We start from the raw sequence: 18641 nt of genomic DNA on the forward strand, positions 1-18641 counted from the left end.
CAAAAAAAGGAAGTAGGATCTAAGCAAACAAAACAGCTTCAGTTTCAGTACTTTGCATCACACTTTGACCAGTGTTTGTCACAGATACATGACGACACGTAGGCAAACACACCATTCTTTCACTGAGCTGTGGTTATTGCTTTAGCAGCATTTACGAGCATATAATGAGTCTTATCAGCTGCTATACAAGTCCTCATGATTTAGAAACTACTGCGTCAGAAATGTCCATATACAAAACCTGATCATAAACTTGTCATAGACAACTAAAAGAACCCACTAGAGAAACTTCTCAGGAGACACTAATTTGCTTACCATTAGTAATAATAATAACAGCAAATGCATGCTTGTATTATGTAAATGTAAAATGCTGTCAGAAATAAATGACACTTTTACCCGAAAGTGATAAACATCAACAAATAAGGTTAATCTCGGAAAGCTTGATGAGTTGCCATCATAGATAATCCGTTGTGTGCGTTTTTAGTTTCCTTGTGTTGCAAAAATGACAAAGACTTCTCATTACGAACATGTTATGCTTTAATCGTATTTTAAATGGTTTTCATTAATCAGTTAGCAGCATATAGCTTAGACATTTCTCTTTCAGGTCAACAAATATCAGTGACCCTTGAAATGCACCTAAACTACCAACGTGAATGAATCATATCCTATAAAGTGCAGTGTAAATGTGGACACAGAGTCATGTTTTTTGGTTTTGTGAGATTCAGCCCTGCTAAATTACAGTTTAGACCAGAATAAATGACCAGATCATCCCATTTGCTGGTGTCATAAGGTGTGTTTGAACACTTTCATGCTGGTTTAAGCTCATCTACTGGTCTACAATAAGCTTGTACACACCAATAATGGCAATCGAAAACAAGTTAATCTTGGAATTTAAGCTGGTCTAAGTTGTTTTTTCCCAGCAGGCAAATGAACTTCATGGCCAAAAGTATGTGGGCACCCCTTTCTAATAAATGTGTTTGGCTAGTCTAATAATTTTAAATCTTAAACATTCTGGAAATGTTCAATAGTTTTGGAGGATGCTTGTCTTGTTTTGCCAAGTAGCGCATGTTCCTGGATCAAGATCAGCCAATCAGATTCTAGAAATAGGTCAAATGATTTGTTTAGGGTTTGGCTCAACAACATTCTCATCAGCTTATAATTTCACTCTTGATTTGAACCATCATTTTTGGGTTCAAGTTTGGGTTTAGGGATAGAGATATGACAGGACATGTTACAGGTACACGTCTTAGTTAGAAAAATACACAAGGATCATCAAAAAATGTGGAAAAACTTGACTGGCTGCTCAAAGTCTAGCCCTGAATATCTTCGGGATGAACTCAAAACAATGACGAACTTCATATTAATGCCCAGGGTTCTGAAATTAAACATTCAACAAGCACGTACATGTATGCAGTTTGGGTGCTCACATACTTGTGTCCACGTGGTGTGTGTGGGATGTTGTTATATGCTCAGACATTTATTGATAAGGAAAACTGATAAGGTGAGTCTGATTTGACCTCATAAGACAGTGTGGCCAAAGAATGACATTTCCTCCAAATGCCGTCATGACTGGATGTCTCGTGGCTCTGGCGTCAAAGATTGTCCTTAGCCAGAGAGTTCAGTGTGAAGTTCCTTATTCTTACGGACTTCTGCAGCATGAATCTCCTGACGAGAGAGAGAGAGAGAGAGAGAGAGAGAGAGAGAGAGAGAGAGAGAGAGAGAGAGAGAGAGCGTGATCAATGCTTTATAAATAGGACCTGTTTTGCAGTAACCAGGGAGGAAACTTAATTCTCTTATTTATTGACAGTACATTTGTAAGCCTGTTACTCCAGAAAAACAACATGCAATAGGAAGTGTGGTAAAATTCAAGCCCATAGTTCATTCAGTTCATTATTTCCTCAAAGTCAAGATAAAAGTGTATTCCCAGCCCATTTTTTTTAGACTTTATTTTTCTGTTGGATCCAGGGGTGGACATTAAAGGGGTCATCGGATGCCAAGTTGGGATGATTCTTTAGGGTGTTCATGTAAAGTTTGTAATATACTTTGGTTAAAATTCCTCAATGATTGTGTAAAACAACACCCTTTACCTCCTCAAAAACAGCTCTGTTCACAGCGACCCGTTTCAGTGCATGTCTCTTTAAATGATAATGAGCAACTGCTCCCCCCTCCCCCCTCTCTTCCATGGGGGGTGTCGAATGGCTGAGGGCAGAAATATGCTAATACGGGAAATATGCTAATATGGGAAATATGCTAATATGAAACAGTCAGTCAGTGGTTGTGGGCGGAGCATGAGCAATATGACATCATAGTGCTCAGAAAATCCATACGGCCTGATTATTGAGAGTGTTTAGGCTTTTTGAGGATTAAACAAAAGGAGTGAATGTATTTTTTTCATTGTATGGTGGTTGTGTCCACACACTGCAAAGACACATTTATATGCAAACACCATATAAAAGTGAATTTTGCATCCGAAGACCCCTTTAACTGTTTTTGCTCACCAGCCACTGTGGTTTTCTAATGTTACTAGTCACTAGGGCTGTCAAAATTGCTCAAAAATGACGTTCGAATATTCCCTCTAAAAAACACACGAATATTCGAACTATTCGAACATCTGGTTGCGCATTTTGTCAATGACGCGCATTACGTCAATAACAGGACAAATTAATACAAAGAGACATAACTACTTGTATAGGTAGTAAATTTAAGTTTAAACATATTTGACAATGTATTACCAACACAAAACCAAGTAAATAAACTAATGGCCAAGACCGCAGACCTCTCTCTCTCTCTCTCTCTCTCTCTCTCTCTCTCTCTCTCACGCTCTCTCTGCGCATAACGGTTAAATTAACAACAACAATAAGCACATGTTGAGTGCTGATCAAGAGTTTTGTGCAAGCAATTTAAGGTCGCGACTGTTGTCCCAAATATAGCAGGCTTTATTCAGTGATTGAAACAAATTTATTAACATTAATTGAAGTTTTACAGTATAGAACCGACATTGAACGCTCCGAGCGAGCTGTGCTGTGGTAAACATGGAACTTTTCTGTTTAACGTTAAATAAAATGAGGCACACAATTCCGAGAAATGTGACAACAAAGAAATTTTACCCTGAGGTTCATAAAAAATAAAGTGCTATTAAAAAAGAAAAAGGCTACTTACATTCTTGGTGCTTGTATTAAAAAAAGGAAAAACTGACTGCAATTTATTCCATTGTCTTTTTAGTGCACTGTCAACTTTCAGCAGTGACGCTGTGCTAGACAGTGCGACTCGTGTGACCTGTCCCTCAGACAGCGCGCGCGCCCACTCGCAAAGCAGACAGCCGCGCCTCTGCTTCCGCGGGCGTGTTTTTCCATATTCGAAATTCACATTCGATTCGAATATTAATTTTCACGTTCGAATTCCTGTTTTTTAAAACTATTCGAATATATATTCGAATTTAGAATATTCGTTGACAGCCCTACTAGTCACTCAGGATTTTCACTGGCCACAATTTTGACATCGATGCCACAGGGAAAAACTGCCATATAGATATTTCGGTAACACTTTATTTTACAGTGTCCTTGTTACACATGTACTTACCATAGTAATAACAGTAAATTATGCATAATTACATGCAACTAACCCTCAACCAAATCCTAACCCTATAGTAAGTACATGTAGTTGCTTAATATTACTCAGTACTTAAATATATAATTACACTGTAACAATGACACCTTAAAATAAAGTGTAACCGATACTTTTAATATTATCTCATAATTTGGCAGCTGGTATATTAGGCTGCTGTCGCTTTTTTCCCACGAACCCATTATACTGTTTAAAATAGCCAATATACATGTTTTATGCGGAAATTAGTAAATTATGCTCAATATGCGCAATCCTTGCCGAAATTCAAGCCCTGTAACACCAACAATATTCATTCGGAGCAAATGAATCGAGTGAGTAAAGGGATGTGCAGCTGGTATTGTGTCTCCTGCGAAAGAGTTTCAGATATTTTGATATGTATCAACAAATCATTATTTTTGACAACACTAGATGCCTTTTTAAAAGACTACAATTGAAAAATGTATATTATATAAAATTCAACCCGCCAAAGTGGCTAGTAGAGGTGACTGTGTTACACACAAGCGGCAACCTCCCTGCAATTCATCAACTGGCCACTAGAGACCGGCTGCAAAAGTGAGTCAAATCTGCATCTCCTCCATGTTGAAATGCCCAACTTTACAGCAGAAAAAAACATGTTTACAGCCTCGAGCAAAAAGTGTCTTTGGTCTATACAGCTAATTTTGCCCTTCATGACGACTGTGAGGGGGGTGAATTTTTTTATAACTCATCCATTTAAATTATATTAAGCCTTAAATTTCTGCATAATTAAGGGTGTGTCCACTTTTGAGTGACAGGTGGATTCCCGCTGCTGTGGTCATTAGTCATCATTAGCCGTGTGTCTGCTGTCTGTTAGCCGTCACGTTTCCTCAGCTCATTGTCTGACTGTAAAAATAAATAAATTCGGGAGTGACGCGCTGCCAAGATGGTGACGGTCGGCCACGCCCACTTTAGGCTTCAAAAACGGTCTTCAGAAACCTACGGGTGACGTCACGGACACTACGTCCATATTTTTTTACAGTCTATGGTTACACACCACTGCTCAAATTAATGTTAAGCCCTGGTTGGATCATAAAAAAGGTTTGTTTTTCAAACAAATGCCATTCCAGCAGATCAAACAATAGAGCATGGCGCTAGCAACGGCAAGAATTTGGTTCTCAGGGAATGCATGAACTAACAAGATGTATATCTTGAATGCAATGTAAGTAACTTTGGATAAAAGTGTCTGCCAAATGTGTAAATGTAAAATAGATTGAGTTTGCATTGGATTTTATGGATCTACCATCACAAAACACGAGACCTCCAGAGCATCTACACACATTTTCTATAGAGTAACATACAGTAAGACCAGGAATATGGATTAAGACAGAAAGACTATTTCATGTCTCACCTTCTCTCTCAGACGCTGCTTGAGGGCGTTGAGACGGGCCATGCGGTTTTCTTTGATCAGCTCCATTTTGTGGTTGAGTTTCTCCTCGGTTATCTTGCTGTAGTTGTTGTTGACCTCCTGGGCCTTGTTGAGCACCTCCTTCTCGCGCTCCCGCTTCTCCGCCAACTGCTTCAGGACTTGCTTCTCTTGGGACTGCACAAAGAGGTGAAGAAAGAGTAGATGACACGGCTAATGTGAGACGGTGTGGAGAAGCTTCTCTGACATTTAAAAAGAGGTCAAAATGTGGGACAAAGTCATGAAAACATCTCAGCGGCGATGGAGACGTACAAAAGAGCACTGTGTTGGTTATCAGATGGCAACACAAGGGTAATAACTGTTTTCCATTTTCATATCTATTCACTATAGAGAGTTTCCATGGATGTTAAGGCCAGGATACAAAAAATCTGTTCTAAGAACGTGTAGGTAATGTTCTCATTAAAGCCCTGTGGTGAAAATCAAGTTTTTAAATGTTGTTTATATGTCTATGTGGTGTTTTTAATGTGCTTTAAGACAAACCATGTGTAAGTTCATAAGTCGACAGCATTGCTGAGTATTTCCTCCTTAAAACTGCAGTGAACCAAAGACAGTCTCAAAAACACGCTTTGAAATCGCTGGTGTTTCTGACCTCACAAACTACCTTGTAACCAATCAGATCAACGTGTGATCGTCAACCAGTGGATCTCTGAGCTGAGTGAGTGAGTGGAGGCGGGGCTCATTTGCATATTCATAGAACCGTGCATACTAAATGAGGCAAGGGTGTCGAGTTACATTCAAGATATTTTAAGGCATGAATAAATGTTTTTCCAAGGTAAAAACGTTTAAATATCTGATTTTCATGATCAAAAATGAGTTTTAAGCAATATAATTATTGACTACACGGGGACTTTAAGTAAATGTTCTCCAAATGTTCTGTAGAGCGTTCCCTGATAGCTGAGATGTTTATTATTCAATCATAAATGCAAATGAAGAACCTTTATTTTTAGGCTATGTCTTCATTAATCCGGATAGATTTTTGCTTCAAATGCTCACTGAGATGATATTTAGCTAAATATCTCAGCATTCACTGATGTGTCCATGTCGCACTCTCACTATTATATGTTTGGTCTAAAATGCAATTGCTCTCATGTTTAGCAAATGTGAGTAAATTCTGTCATCTTTGCAGGACTGTGATATGAAGAGTGTGTGAAGGAACATATCTTTAGCAACAGTGTGAAAGCGAATAGCACATAATAGGCACAATACCGCTATAAACATGAATATCTATGGGTTCAATATGCGTCACATGACTAAACTTACATCATAGTTTTTAAATACCTTCGTTTTCACAGTCCATATACAATGCGAAAACGACGTTTTCAGATCTATCCACTTTAAAGAGCGTTTTCAAAAAGCTTAGTTTTCGTTGCTATTACGTTGTCTCAGTGTGGACAACGACAACGTGTGGAGACAAGTAAGAACAAGTAAGTGTCCAAAAAACATGGTTCAATCTTGGTAGTGTAAACTTGCTGCGTCCCGATTCGCTTACGATCCGTCCTAAATAGTATTCGACATCAGAATTAGTGCGTCCCAAATCGTAGTATGAGTGTAAAATGAGTGTTCCAGAGATACCCGGATGGTCTACTTTTTCCAGTTAGAATCTGGAGTGCAGATCCGAGCTAACGGCTAACATTGCCCACAACCCATTGCGCTGTGGATGAGGATTCGATTAGAACTACAATTACGAATAAAAAGTTTTTAAAAAACTACAAACATGGCGGATGTGCGTGACCGGCGGTTAAGAGAAAGGGGTTGAGTGTTTAATAATCAGTATAATTTAATAATCAGTGTTCACTAATCTGACAAAAATATATTTATTAAATGTTATCCACATTATATTTAATCTAAAACAGCATTGTGAACTTCTATAACGATGCGTTTGGTCATTAACTTTTATTAAATGCATCATTACGCAAACATGAGGAGAGTTCTCCGAATGGAAGACCCATGACTGGCAGATTAAAGTGTGATTTCTCTCACATTTTTCTCCGAAACGCGAGGAAATTAAATTTTGATTGAATGTGGAGGATTTTAACCGTGATAAGATGATTGACAGGGCAGTTTAAACTGTGACAGGATGCGTTCATTAAAGACGCTGTTATGAGGATGCATACTCTTCTGCTGCACACTCAAAAGTATGTACTTTTTCTTCTCAAAAACAGTACGTACTTTTAGGGCGTAGTATACGTAAACAAATTGACTGTTTGCAAAGACCCGCCCCCTTTAGTTACTGTTGCTATGTCCGACAAGCCATGCCGCTCTCACACAGTGAAACGCACATCGCAGAGCAAAGAGGACACTGACAACACACTGACACAGGACAGACTAGCTTACTTATGATTTGAAACAAAGCCTCTCCTTTCAAAGTTGGTCATTTTTAAAGAAATTTGAACAATAAATAGCGTTTTGTGGCTCTTTAATGTGTCTGACAGATCGCTCAGTTAAAGCCGCTCATGAACCGATCATCTCTTCCTTCTAGTTCATTTATAGCATCAAATAAACATGAATGAACATCAGAAGGAATGTTGTTTTAACCGCGGAAAGACGTCAGTACACTCCGTTTCTCTCCTGACTGCTTTGCCGGACAAAAATGCCGGATTCGGCGAATGGCGGATTATGATTGGTCAGATCGCCTGTCAATCAAACTCCCTGCGAAGGGTCAATTGGGATGCAGCATTTGTTTTATGTGCAGTGTTCCACGGAAAACTCCACAGATGAATAATGATCTTACCCTGCGTCTCTCCTCGGCCGCCTCCAGCCTCCTCTGCAGCTCCCCCAGCGAAGGCTCCTTCTTCTGGGCCGGCACCGCCAGGGTCTGGGGTCTCTCTGGAGGAGACGGGTCAGTCGGACTCTTCAGGATGACCTCAAACGCCTGGCCAGATGCTCGCTTATTCAGGGACTTCACCTCCATGTCTGCGGAGGGAAGATGAGGACAATGAATGTGTGATCATTGGTGCTCTTCGGGAAAACATTTTTTTTTTTTTACTTCATCGGAACGGTACGAAACTTGGTAAAGGTTTTGGCACTTGCTATGTGGACACACAAAAAAATCATGGACATTATTCAAAAAGGTTAAATGGTCCTCGCGGTCAGAAATGAGTGCGAGACGAATTTCACCTAGTGGAAGTGTTTGGTACTGCAGCCGAACTAAATCTTACTAAAAGCTCATTGTTTGAAATATCAAACTCAAATTTGGAACACAACTTGTTTAGATTTATAGCTTTGATTTTTTTGCAGTTTTAGAGTAAAACAGGGTTTTTGAAAATATAGATTTCATATCACAATTGAAAATAATATATATTTTTTATTTTTATAACAATAAACATAACATTCTGTAACTTTTTTTAAGTTAACTTTTTAAAACTTTTTTCATTTCATCAATAATTTGCCAAGCGTCGACATTAAAAAGAGATCAAACTTAAGTCTGAGCTTTAAAGCATTCAAGATTTATGACAGTTTAAGTTGGAAATGTAATTTTCAGGCTCATGCTCAAAACATGAATAAATGGATTATAAATACAGCGTAAATATAATGTAGTACCATAAAATCCCCTAAAAATACAAAATATTAAATAAAAAACATAATAAAATATAGTACATTCCATTCATTGAAAAAAACAACAACAGATCAGTCATTTTTGACCGACACGCGAAGATCACCAGAGGGTTCAATATTCTTGTATTGAGGCCTCCGGTTATAGACTGTTGAAGCTCCCACCTTCAAACTGGCCGAAGGTGTTGGGATGAGGCTGGGAATACAAACAGGAGCAGATGAGAGACAACACCGACATCTCTCTCAGCTTCTCAGAGTAGGCTGCGAAAGAAAGAAAGAAAACGGTGATATATATGTGCATGTGGTGGGGAAAGAACAGACATCTTTGCTTCTACATACTACGATCCGGCACTAATTCTAATCTTGAATAGAATTTAGGACAGATAGTTACAACTGTATAGACATAATCCATTTCTTACAAAGAACATAAGAAATATTAACACTTCAATAAGGTTAAAGTCCCCCTGTGGTTGAAAATCCAGCTTTTAATGTTGTTTATGTGTCTATGTGGTGTTTTTAATCTGCTTTAAGACAAACCATGTGTAAATTCATAAGTCGACACCATTGCTGAGTATTTCCTCCTTAAAACTGCAGTGAACCAAAGACAGTCTCAAAAACACGCTTTGAAATCGCTGGTGTTTCTGACGTCACAAACTACCTTGTAACCAATCAGATCAACGTGTGATCGTCAACCAGTGGATCTCTGAGTGAGTGAGTGAGTGGAGGCGGGGCTCATTTGCATATTCATAGAACCGCGCATACTAAATGAGGCAAGGGTGTCGAGTTACATTCAAGATATTTTAAGGCATGAGAGAAAATTCAAGGAAAAAACGTTTAAATATGTAATTTTGGTGATCAAAGATGAGTTTAAAGGGATAAAGTGATTGACTACAGGGGGACTTAAACTACATTAGTTAACATGAATTAAGAATGAAAACACAGACCGCACCCTCAACCTGATTCATGCATTATTGATTTGTTCACCACAGCACATGTCAGCAAAATAATTCACCGTGTGTGAGCTTGTGTGAAGGTGAACTGTGTGTCAGGATGGTCATGTGTGACACAGATCCTCAACAAGACTTGATTTGATTCATGCATGCGAAAGGGGCAGAACCTAAATATATAATACATTTTATTTGTAATGCGCCTTTCTCAAACTCAAAGCGGTACAGCATGTGCAGAACAAAATAAAACAAACAAGGAGAAAAAAAAACAATATAAAAAATACAGAGTGATAAATTAAAAGCTTGACTAAAAAGATGCGTTTTAAGAAGTTTTTTTTAAAAATAATCCACAGAAGCAGCATTTCTAATAGATGCAGACTTAATGTTAGTGTTTATGACTATAGCGAGTTCTTCAGGCGTGTGCATCCAACCTGAGCGGTTTGTGTGTGTGTGTGTGTGTGTGTGTGTGTGTGTGTGTGTGTGTGTGTGTGTGTGTGTGTGTGTGTGTGTGTGTGTGTGTGTGTGTGTGTGTTTATCACACATGAGCTCAAAAGAGAGGTGACTTTGTAAGAGAGCTGAGATAGCAAAGATAACTCAAATCCTGCTGCATCCGCCGGACATTAGAACGAGTCACATGATATACCGTGCTGTTATTTATATAACTATTTCATATCCAAAAACATAACCGCTGTGGTTGCACTGGCTTCTTTACAAGGTCTCATCAAAGACAACACAAGATGATCAGACTATATGTGACCCTGGATCACGTCACCAGTCTCGAGTCGCACGGGTTTATCTGTGGCAATATCCAACAATACATGGTATGGGTCAAAATGATTGATTTCTCTTTTATGCCAAAAATCATGAGGATATTAAGTAAAGATCATGTTCCATGAAGATATTTAGCAAATTTCCTACCGTAAATATATAAAAAAAATATTTTTGTGAGTGGATGCAGCACAATCGAGGACTCAATTTGGACAAATTTAAAAGCGTTTTCTCAATATTTAGACTTTTTTAAGCCTCAGATTCCAGATTTTCAAATAGTTATATCTCGGCCTATCCATCCTTATTCAGCTTTCAGATGATATATATACAGTAAATCTCAAATAAATTGACCCTTATGACTGGTTGTGTAGTCCAGGGTCACATATAGTGGATGAATGATTCCCGTGTGTGTTTGAATGTGATCTAGACAGTCTCGTCTTCAACATTGCGACACATTTTGCTGCACTGCTGCTACCCTCCAAATGAACCCGCTTTTTATTGCGCAACATCTGCAGCGTTGAGCATCAGCACATCATAAGTCTTGTTTAAACAGAAATGATCCGTCTATTAATGATCTCTACAGACTCCAATAGCATCATGCTTGGCAAAGGACATGTTCACTAATACCAATGTCATGCAAAACATCACTGGCAACAAAACCCAGACGAGTCGATTCTATGGTTGGCTCATGCAATCTCATGCAAAACTCTCTTTATAGTGTCTTTTCTGTGTTCTGGTTCTGGCTCTTACCTGAAACCGTGCTGTCCATTGTGCTGCCGGGTGGATGCTGAGCCGAGAGATGGAGGGAATGAAGCACTGAAGGAGTGACGCACAGCGATGGTCTGTATTATCAGGGGAGGAATGATGGATGAGAGGAGGAGGAGGAGGAGGAGGAGGAGAGGACAAGAGATGAATAAAGAGACGAGAGAGAGAAATGGCGAAATGATGTCGCAGACGAAGCTGGAATATTATCAGATCCAGAGATAAACTGAGAGAAAAAAAGACAATAATAAAGTGATGTAGTGCTGTTGTCTTGGAAACAAGAGCTATTTTTAGTCATTTTGGTTGAGAAAAGTTCTTGCAACATTTGTTTGATTTGATATGGTGTTAATATTTGATATGCATCTAACATTTTATAATCTACACCGCAAAAAAAAAAAAGAAACATTTTTTAATCAAGACACATTTACTGGAGAAGCAATGACTTGTTTTCTGACAAATGCATCAAAATTAAATGAGTTTGTGCTTAAAAGAAGAAAATGAGCCAATGATTCAGGCAAAGTAAAAGATCATTTTCTGATATCACTGTTTTAAGCATTAACTTGCATAATTATGATACTTCATATCTTCAGTCATTTTGCTCCTCCAGTAAATGTGTCTTGATTTAAGAACGTTTAGATATTTGCACTGGAAAACTAGACAAAAATACAGTGTAAAATATCGTGTAATGCTGTATCTGGTAAATATTTTGAGATATTGTTGTGTTTTTAAGTGGACTACTGTTGGTCCAATCAATGAGGCACTAACAAAATCAATAACTCATCGACAAGACAGAAGATGGATTGGGTTCAACCGCGAGACGACATTTTATCCTTTCCAATCAGCGATTGATCTGAAACCGACACGTACGTGCATCAGACGGCTGCTTATTAATATACAGGGCCAAGCTTGTCATTTAAGATGGGAATAATAATAGAAGCACTGTTTCTTTTTGACAGGGTTAATGAGCTTTTTTCTTTTCTTTTTTTTTTAAGATAAAGCCCTAATAGCATTTTTTGTTATTACTATGCTTTTACTTTTTTCACATGTTCCTATGCAAGTTATTACTAGTCCAAATGAAGCACCGTTTAGTGTAAGTCTGGTGTTTTCTATTTTATCTGGCAAACATTTTGTAGAGAAAAAGCTATTTGCTAAAAATGTTAATCCAAGTTAAATTCTCTTAAATCAAGTCTTACAGTTTTGCTAAACTCTTGTATCATGTTGCAGGTCAATTTGACAAATTTACAATACAAAATTGAGTTGTTGGAAGTATTGAAATTGAGGAATGAGAGCACAAAATTTCTTACGATTTTGATGTTCGCAGGTCAATTTGACCCGCAATTTCATGGTTAATCAAAATAAAATTTGTCAATTTCTAAACTACTCTCTGACGGTATTTAAATGTAAATGTATGCATTTGACAGACCCTCTTATCCAGTGCGAGAAGGCGCATATTTTTATCAGTTCAAGAATGTGCATTTCACAGGGAATCAAACACATGACTTTATTGTTGCATGATCTACTGTTTGAGCTTCAGACAAGTACACACACACAAAAAAAATATATTTTTTTTTTCTATTTTATTTTAAATAGTTAAAAAAAATTCTCGTTTAATTTTTTTGTAATATGTGAAAAGTATTAATATAAAAAAAAAAATGTCATAGTATGATTTTTTGTGAATTATATTGAATCGCAACATATTATCGTACCCAGAATTCGCACATAATACAAGGTTTTCCAGTTAAATATTTCACATTTAAACCAAGACCAAAAAAAAAAAAACAAGACCATTTTTTTTTTGCAGCGTAACCAAAAGTGCCAGCTGTATTATTCAAGATCCCTTCCAGATTCTCGGATGCGCTGTTACAGAAGTCTTCATACACAATTCATGCCCGAACCCTCAGCTGAAGGCTTGCGTGCGAAGCCCGGCTCGATTTAGCCAGCTGTCCTGAAACAACCACACAAGGGAACAGCCGGATTCAAGGCAGTTCAGATCCCCGTTCTCAAGCGCTCATACGCACTCAATGAACTTTAAGACTAAGTGTGAGATATCTGAACATCTACATATGAACATTAGCACTTAAGATGCTTACATCACTGATTAATCATATAACATCTGGGAATGTTGAGAGATCAGGGGCTTTTAGAGCATGTTAAACATCATACTGACTCTTTCACAGCATCTGATTCATTAGAGAGGTCACAGATGTGATGCGCGCCGCTGTAATAACATTCATAGCATGAGCGGTGCTTATTGATTCACCGGTGCCTTCATGCAAAATGCATTCAGCTTAGACAAGAGAAAAATCAATCAACCCCAGTCCTGATAGAACGAGGCATCTCCTGGATTTGTAAGGGTTGGGAAAACATCTGTCGAGCAAATTAAACCGAGACACAAGTGCTTTGTTTTCCATCTCTGCTGTTTATTATAGAATTGGTTAGTAATTAGAACTAAGGTTTTGAGTCTTAAAAACAACGCCTCTTGAAATTCTATACTAGGAATGTCTTCATTATTTGACTAACTTTTGCTTAAAAAAAAAAAAGTTTGAGCTTAAAACAGAAATCAAGACTGAAGGTGTCAGTTCAGCATATAAATATCTACAATGTCACAGCATAGATATCAAACTTAGGTCTGCAAGAGCATCAACCAAATATAATATCATAACTTACATGTCCTCAGAACAACTGCATCCTCTATGCATTTACAGAAATCCCTACACACACACACACACACACACACCACACAGAGATGATGTTCTATGTGATGTCTTTTTGTCTGGGAGGACGGTGAATGTTCCGGATCACACATTTGACCATCCATTCAATGCCGTCATTCACTCCCTGCCTGAAAAACACAAAACACACACGGTTTAAACAACCAGCAAAACCAAGCGAGCACAAGTTTAGAGCAAGAAGTAACAGTGCAAAAATGATCAACAATGATCTTTATCTAGCATTACATGCAACAAAAAAGCATTTACTAAGTTGCAACAGATACAAAACTGGCTCGACCTCAAGGAAACACAGCGATGTCATTACAATCACTGCAACAGGGTTCAATGTGTGTTTATATATACAAAATAATTATACACAATAGGGGACAGCAGGGACAGTTGAAACACTTCAGATAAATAAAGAAACGGGACGTGTCTTCGAATTAAATTAAAATTTCTCCTGGTTTGAAAGTTGTTGGAAACAGTCGGGATAATGTAAGTGCACAACTAAAAAATATATATAACATAGATATAGTGATTTTTGCTATTTTTAAAGCAAAAAAGTTACATATTGTGCCTTTAACTCGACGTAAAGAAGAAATGTTTTCGCGGGTATGGTAGGCATTGCGTGCTGTACGTGCTAACGAAATTTGACGTACATGACGTGAGTGGTTTTCATCTCAGTGTTTCATCCATCCCGCGTTTCAACCGTCCCGGCTCTCCCCTACACACACATTTATTATGTAAACACAAACTTTTACTTCGGATGTGATTAATCGTTGCACAGCACTTTTAGTAATCTGATTATGTAACTCAAGTTCCTTGTAATGCGTTTCCCCTAAAACTGCTTATAGGTCATAAACAACACAGCTTTAGATGTCTCCTCTGTGTTTTGGGTCTCCACTAAGTGCACTTGCACACAGCAGGGTTTCCACACACACAACACTGAATAATGAACGAGACGTACCCTGATAAAGCACAGCAGGGCTGCACCAGACAGTCTCTCTTCCCGATTTTGGGAGCGCAGTCACTGAAAGCCGTCTTTATGTCGGGGACAGACATACAGTTCTGAGGAACACAAGGCAAAGCATTATTACAGCGGGAATGAAGGAGCACAGCGCCACCTAGAGACGTGACACACATTTCTATCAGACGCAGAGTTCATACCTCGACGTCTTGCTTGTTTGCCAGAACGAGGAGAGGAACTCCTTCCAGAACTTCACTGCTGATCATTTTCTCTGGTCGACGGGAACATGAAGTCAGTTCACATTAGACAACGGTTCAGTTAAACTTTTGGCATAAACTTCCCTAAAGTCAAGTCACCTTTATTTCTATAGGGCTTTACACAATAGAGAAACACAGAAATAAACAGGGAAATAACAGAATCAATGAGGCAAACCATCAAATATATGAGACAAAATCAAAAATCTACTATAAAGGAGAAACAGAAGACAAAAGCAATTCAGATCAGTTCAATAACCGAGTAGATACTGCAAAATTATATTTATATGCGTGATTTCATTCTGTTTTGTTCATGTCACTTACAGTGTAAACCTAATTATTATTTTTTTACTTGAAATCATATATAATAATACAAATTATAATAAAATAGGTCTATATGATTTACTTTAATGTTATGTAAAAATGTATAATATTTATTTATTTATAATATTATTGGTAACCCTTTACAATAAGGTTCCATTATTTAACATGAACTAACAATTAAAAATACTAAATATTAGTTAATGTTTATTTCAACACTTACTAATATATTATTAATATCAAAAGTTGTATCTGTTAAACGGACCTTGAACGAACAATGAACAGTTGGATTTTTATTATATAATGTTAACAATGATTAATAAATACTGTAGCAATACGTTTGTTACAGTATTTATTAATCATTGTTAACATTATAAAATCCAACCGTTCATTTTTCGTTCAAGGTCCATTACATAATTTTAACAGATGCAACTTACTAATGATAACTAATTGGACCTTATTGTGAAGTGTAACCGGCATATATAAAATAATAAAACTTATTCTACAGGGCCGTTGAATGCTTGAATCTGATTGGTTGACGAATGTTCTAAGGTGTGCATTATTTTCAGGGAAACGCACAGCTAAAGTAGTTCCAGGCAGGTCTTGACCGCATTACAGTTCCATATCACTCCGCGTAGTTAACGGTAATAACGGAAAATAGGATACAATTCATAACAAGAAAAAGCATTTAGCCCCATGCACTTGATCTGCAATTTTCAATGTCTAGCTTCACAATCAATGGAAACATGCAGTTTAATTTGAATAAATAAAGTATATTCCTATCTATAATCAATAGAAAATTAAACTGAATATAGGCTAAATAAATGGATAGTCCTGCAGCACGGATTTTTATTGCAGATAATATAACAAATAAATAATTATTGATAGGCCTTACTTGTTAAAAGGCTTTTTTTTTCATTTATTTGGCTAGTCTACTGTCATCTGTCAATAATAGAAAAAAAAAAGAATGAACAAATTAATTAAAATGAATTGAATTAATAAATAAATAATAATATTGACGCACATGCTTTTCTGTCTCATTATTGCAACATCTCTCTCTAATAACTGCATTAATAACTGCATAAAGCCGAGCCGAGGACACACTTTAAGGCCGGTTATGAATGTAATTTGATGACTGATCATGGCCAAACGCGTGTTCAGTCTGTGTTCAAAGTCGGTGTTTAAAATCTGCTGCGATGAAAACAGTCAGAGAATGTGTCAGCTAGTCGTGTGTCCAGCATTAGTCTGCTATCAGTGGCTCAAACCTCCGTTACTAACTCTAAAGTGACGTTTTGGAATTAGCAACGGAGGCATGGGATTAGATGTGTAAGAAATTAGTCCTACATACAAGAGCGTTTTAATGACAAAAACTTTACAAACGTCTTAAAATACATAATCTGAACAATGTTTCGAGGTGTGGTAACTGTAGTATAAGCGGAATAATTGACTTCAGGCCGTTGAAGACTCCGCTTCGCGTCGTGACCGCATTACCACCTCGGGTGTGCATTATTTTTCTAATAATTCAACGGCCTGAAGTCAATTATTCCTTACATAATATAAGAAAACCCACAAGCTTTCATGTCATATGAAGGACGACCTTTGAATATCTTTGTGTGCTTCATAACCATGTTTATATTCTTCATTCTTTACTCTCAGATTATGACTCTGCTTGTTTCTCTCCAACACACCCAAAAATTAAATAATAATGCAATATCATGCATTTCTTCAAGCACTTAAAATTTCCTTTATTTTGGATGGCAAAATATGACTGAAATTTAAATGAATTGTGATTAGATCAAATAACCCACGATCAAACGATTAATCCACAATAATGACAGGCCTAAATCTGCATCTGACTGCAGTTTCTGTGTTTGTGTACGATGAAACTATCTGAGCATCTCTTCTGCTGAAGTGAAACAGGGGTTGTGTGACGGCGATGTGAAAAATGCTGCTGATTGTTCAGGTTCTGAGTGATTCCCCATTTGAGTAAATCTCACCGAAAGCCTCCTTCGACTCGCCCAAGCGCTCCTCATCGGTGGAGTCAATGACGTAGATCACGCCGTGAGATTCTGCATAGTACTAAAACAAGGCAAATATGACATTACAAACTGATTAGTTGCGTTCCTGTCTTCTGAAGTGGATTTATATAATGCACACTTCAACGACAGCATCAGGATCACACTTAGTGAACGTGTCTCACCTTGTCCCACAAAGACTGTAGTTCTTCTTGTCCTCCAAGATCCCAAAACATCAGGCGAGCTTTTCCCACATCAATGGTGCCGACTGAAACAGACAGGAAAAACGAGTAAAACTACAGCTGTGTTTGTATTAGTTTTCTTCAGTTTTACAGGATGCTTTACTCACTGTTGAGGCCGACTGTAGTGGTGATCTTCGAGAGGTTCATGCCCTTGTAGTTTTTACTGAATTTTGTTTTTGTTTGTTCCAGAAAGGTCTACAATATTCAAGAAAATAACACAGATTTGTCTCAAAACTAATGATCTGCCAACCTAAACTGCACTTTTGAGCATCATATTTATTCTAGGAGCTAGATAAGTTGATTACTAATACAGAAACAGTGTCAAAACCTAGTGTGCAACCTAACTAAAGTCTGAAATTATACATTATGGGGCATTGTAGTCTTAAAATTTGATGAGCACCCTACCTAAACACCACTTTCCAAGTTGCCTACCTAGGCAAGGTTATTGTGCATCATAAGCCCAAAATGTTACTAAAGCAAAACTGATTTTGTGGAACTGTTTTAGGCGTGAATTATGTACTAGCTACTAGTCTTACCGTTTTCCCTGCATTGTCCAGACCGAGGATCAGGACGCAGTACTCGTCCTTTTGGAACACATATTTGTACAGACCCGATAATAAAGTGTACATCCTCAATAACAGACTATTTACCAGCTCACATCACAAACACAGCTAGCTTAGCTTAGCTGCGGCGCTAAGTAAACAACGCAAACAGTCACGAGCTCTAGTGGAGATTACGATAGAGAACACGGTGTTTTTCTTCATATAAATGCAAATATGAATTCAGTGAACCAGATGTAATTCGTGAGACTCTGGTTTGCTGTTTATGTCCATGTTGGCAGCGGTCAGTAATAAACGCTTCCTGGGAAGTTGTTGGCGAATTGTAGTGCATTGTGGGAAATGTAGTTCATCATCTGTTCGGTGGCAAAGACTGAAAGATACGCTATTTATTTCATCATAGTAATTATACTACACCAATATATATATCCATGACATCCAAAAATAGCTTGCTGCACTGTGACACCTTCAGTTAAAACTCAT

General features: G+C 37.7%; 3 protein-coding genes across 3 annotated transcripts in view; 1 reads left to right on the top strand and 2 right to left on the bottom strand.

The window, feature by feature from the left end:
* Positions 1-18641, top strand: part of kif5ab (kinesin family member 5A, b) — a 581587-nt gene that overhangs the window by 166154 nt on the left and 396792 nt on the right. The window lies entirely within an intron of this gene.
* Positions 505-13810, bottom strand: stmn3 (stathmin-like 3). The gene is made up of 6 exons (XM_079883553.1): positions 13759-13810; positions 11080-11171; positions 8780-8875; positions 7794-7975; positions 4988-5179; positions 505-1662 (listed from the first exon to the last, which is right to left on the bottom strand). The coding sequence occupies exons 1-6, from the start codon at positions 13788-13790 to the stop codon at positions 1603-1605; spliced, it is 654 nt and encodes a 217-aa protein (XP_079739679.1). The 5' UTR covers positions 13791-13810; the 3' UTR covers positions 505-1602.
* arfrp1 (ADP-ribosylation factor related protein 1) lies at positions 13795-18493 on the bottom strand. Its single transcript, XM_079883554.1, has 7 exons — positions 18138-18493; positions 17709-17796; positions 17545-17627; positions 17342-17423; positions 14970-15040; positions 14770-14870; positions 13795-13933 (listed from the first exon to the last, which is right to left on the bottom strand). Exons 1-7 carry the CDS (start codon positions 18228-18230, stop codon positions 13846-13848), a joined length of 606 nt encoding a protein of 201 aa, XP_079739680.1. The 5' UTR covers positions 18231-18493; the 3' UTR covers positions 13795-13845.

The sequence above is a fragment of the Squalius cephalus genome (assembly GCF_949319135.1).
Source record: "Squalius cephalus genome assembly, chromosome: 10".
Classification (NCBI taxonomy): Eukaryota; Metazoa; Chordata; class Actinopteri; order Cypriniformes; family Leuciscidae; genus Squalius; species Squalius cephalus.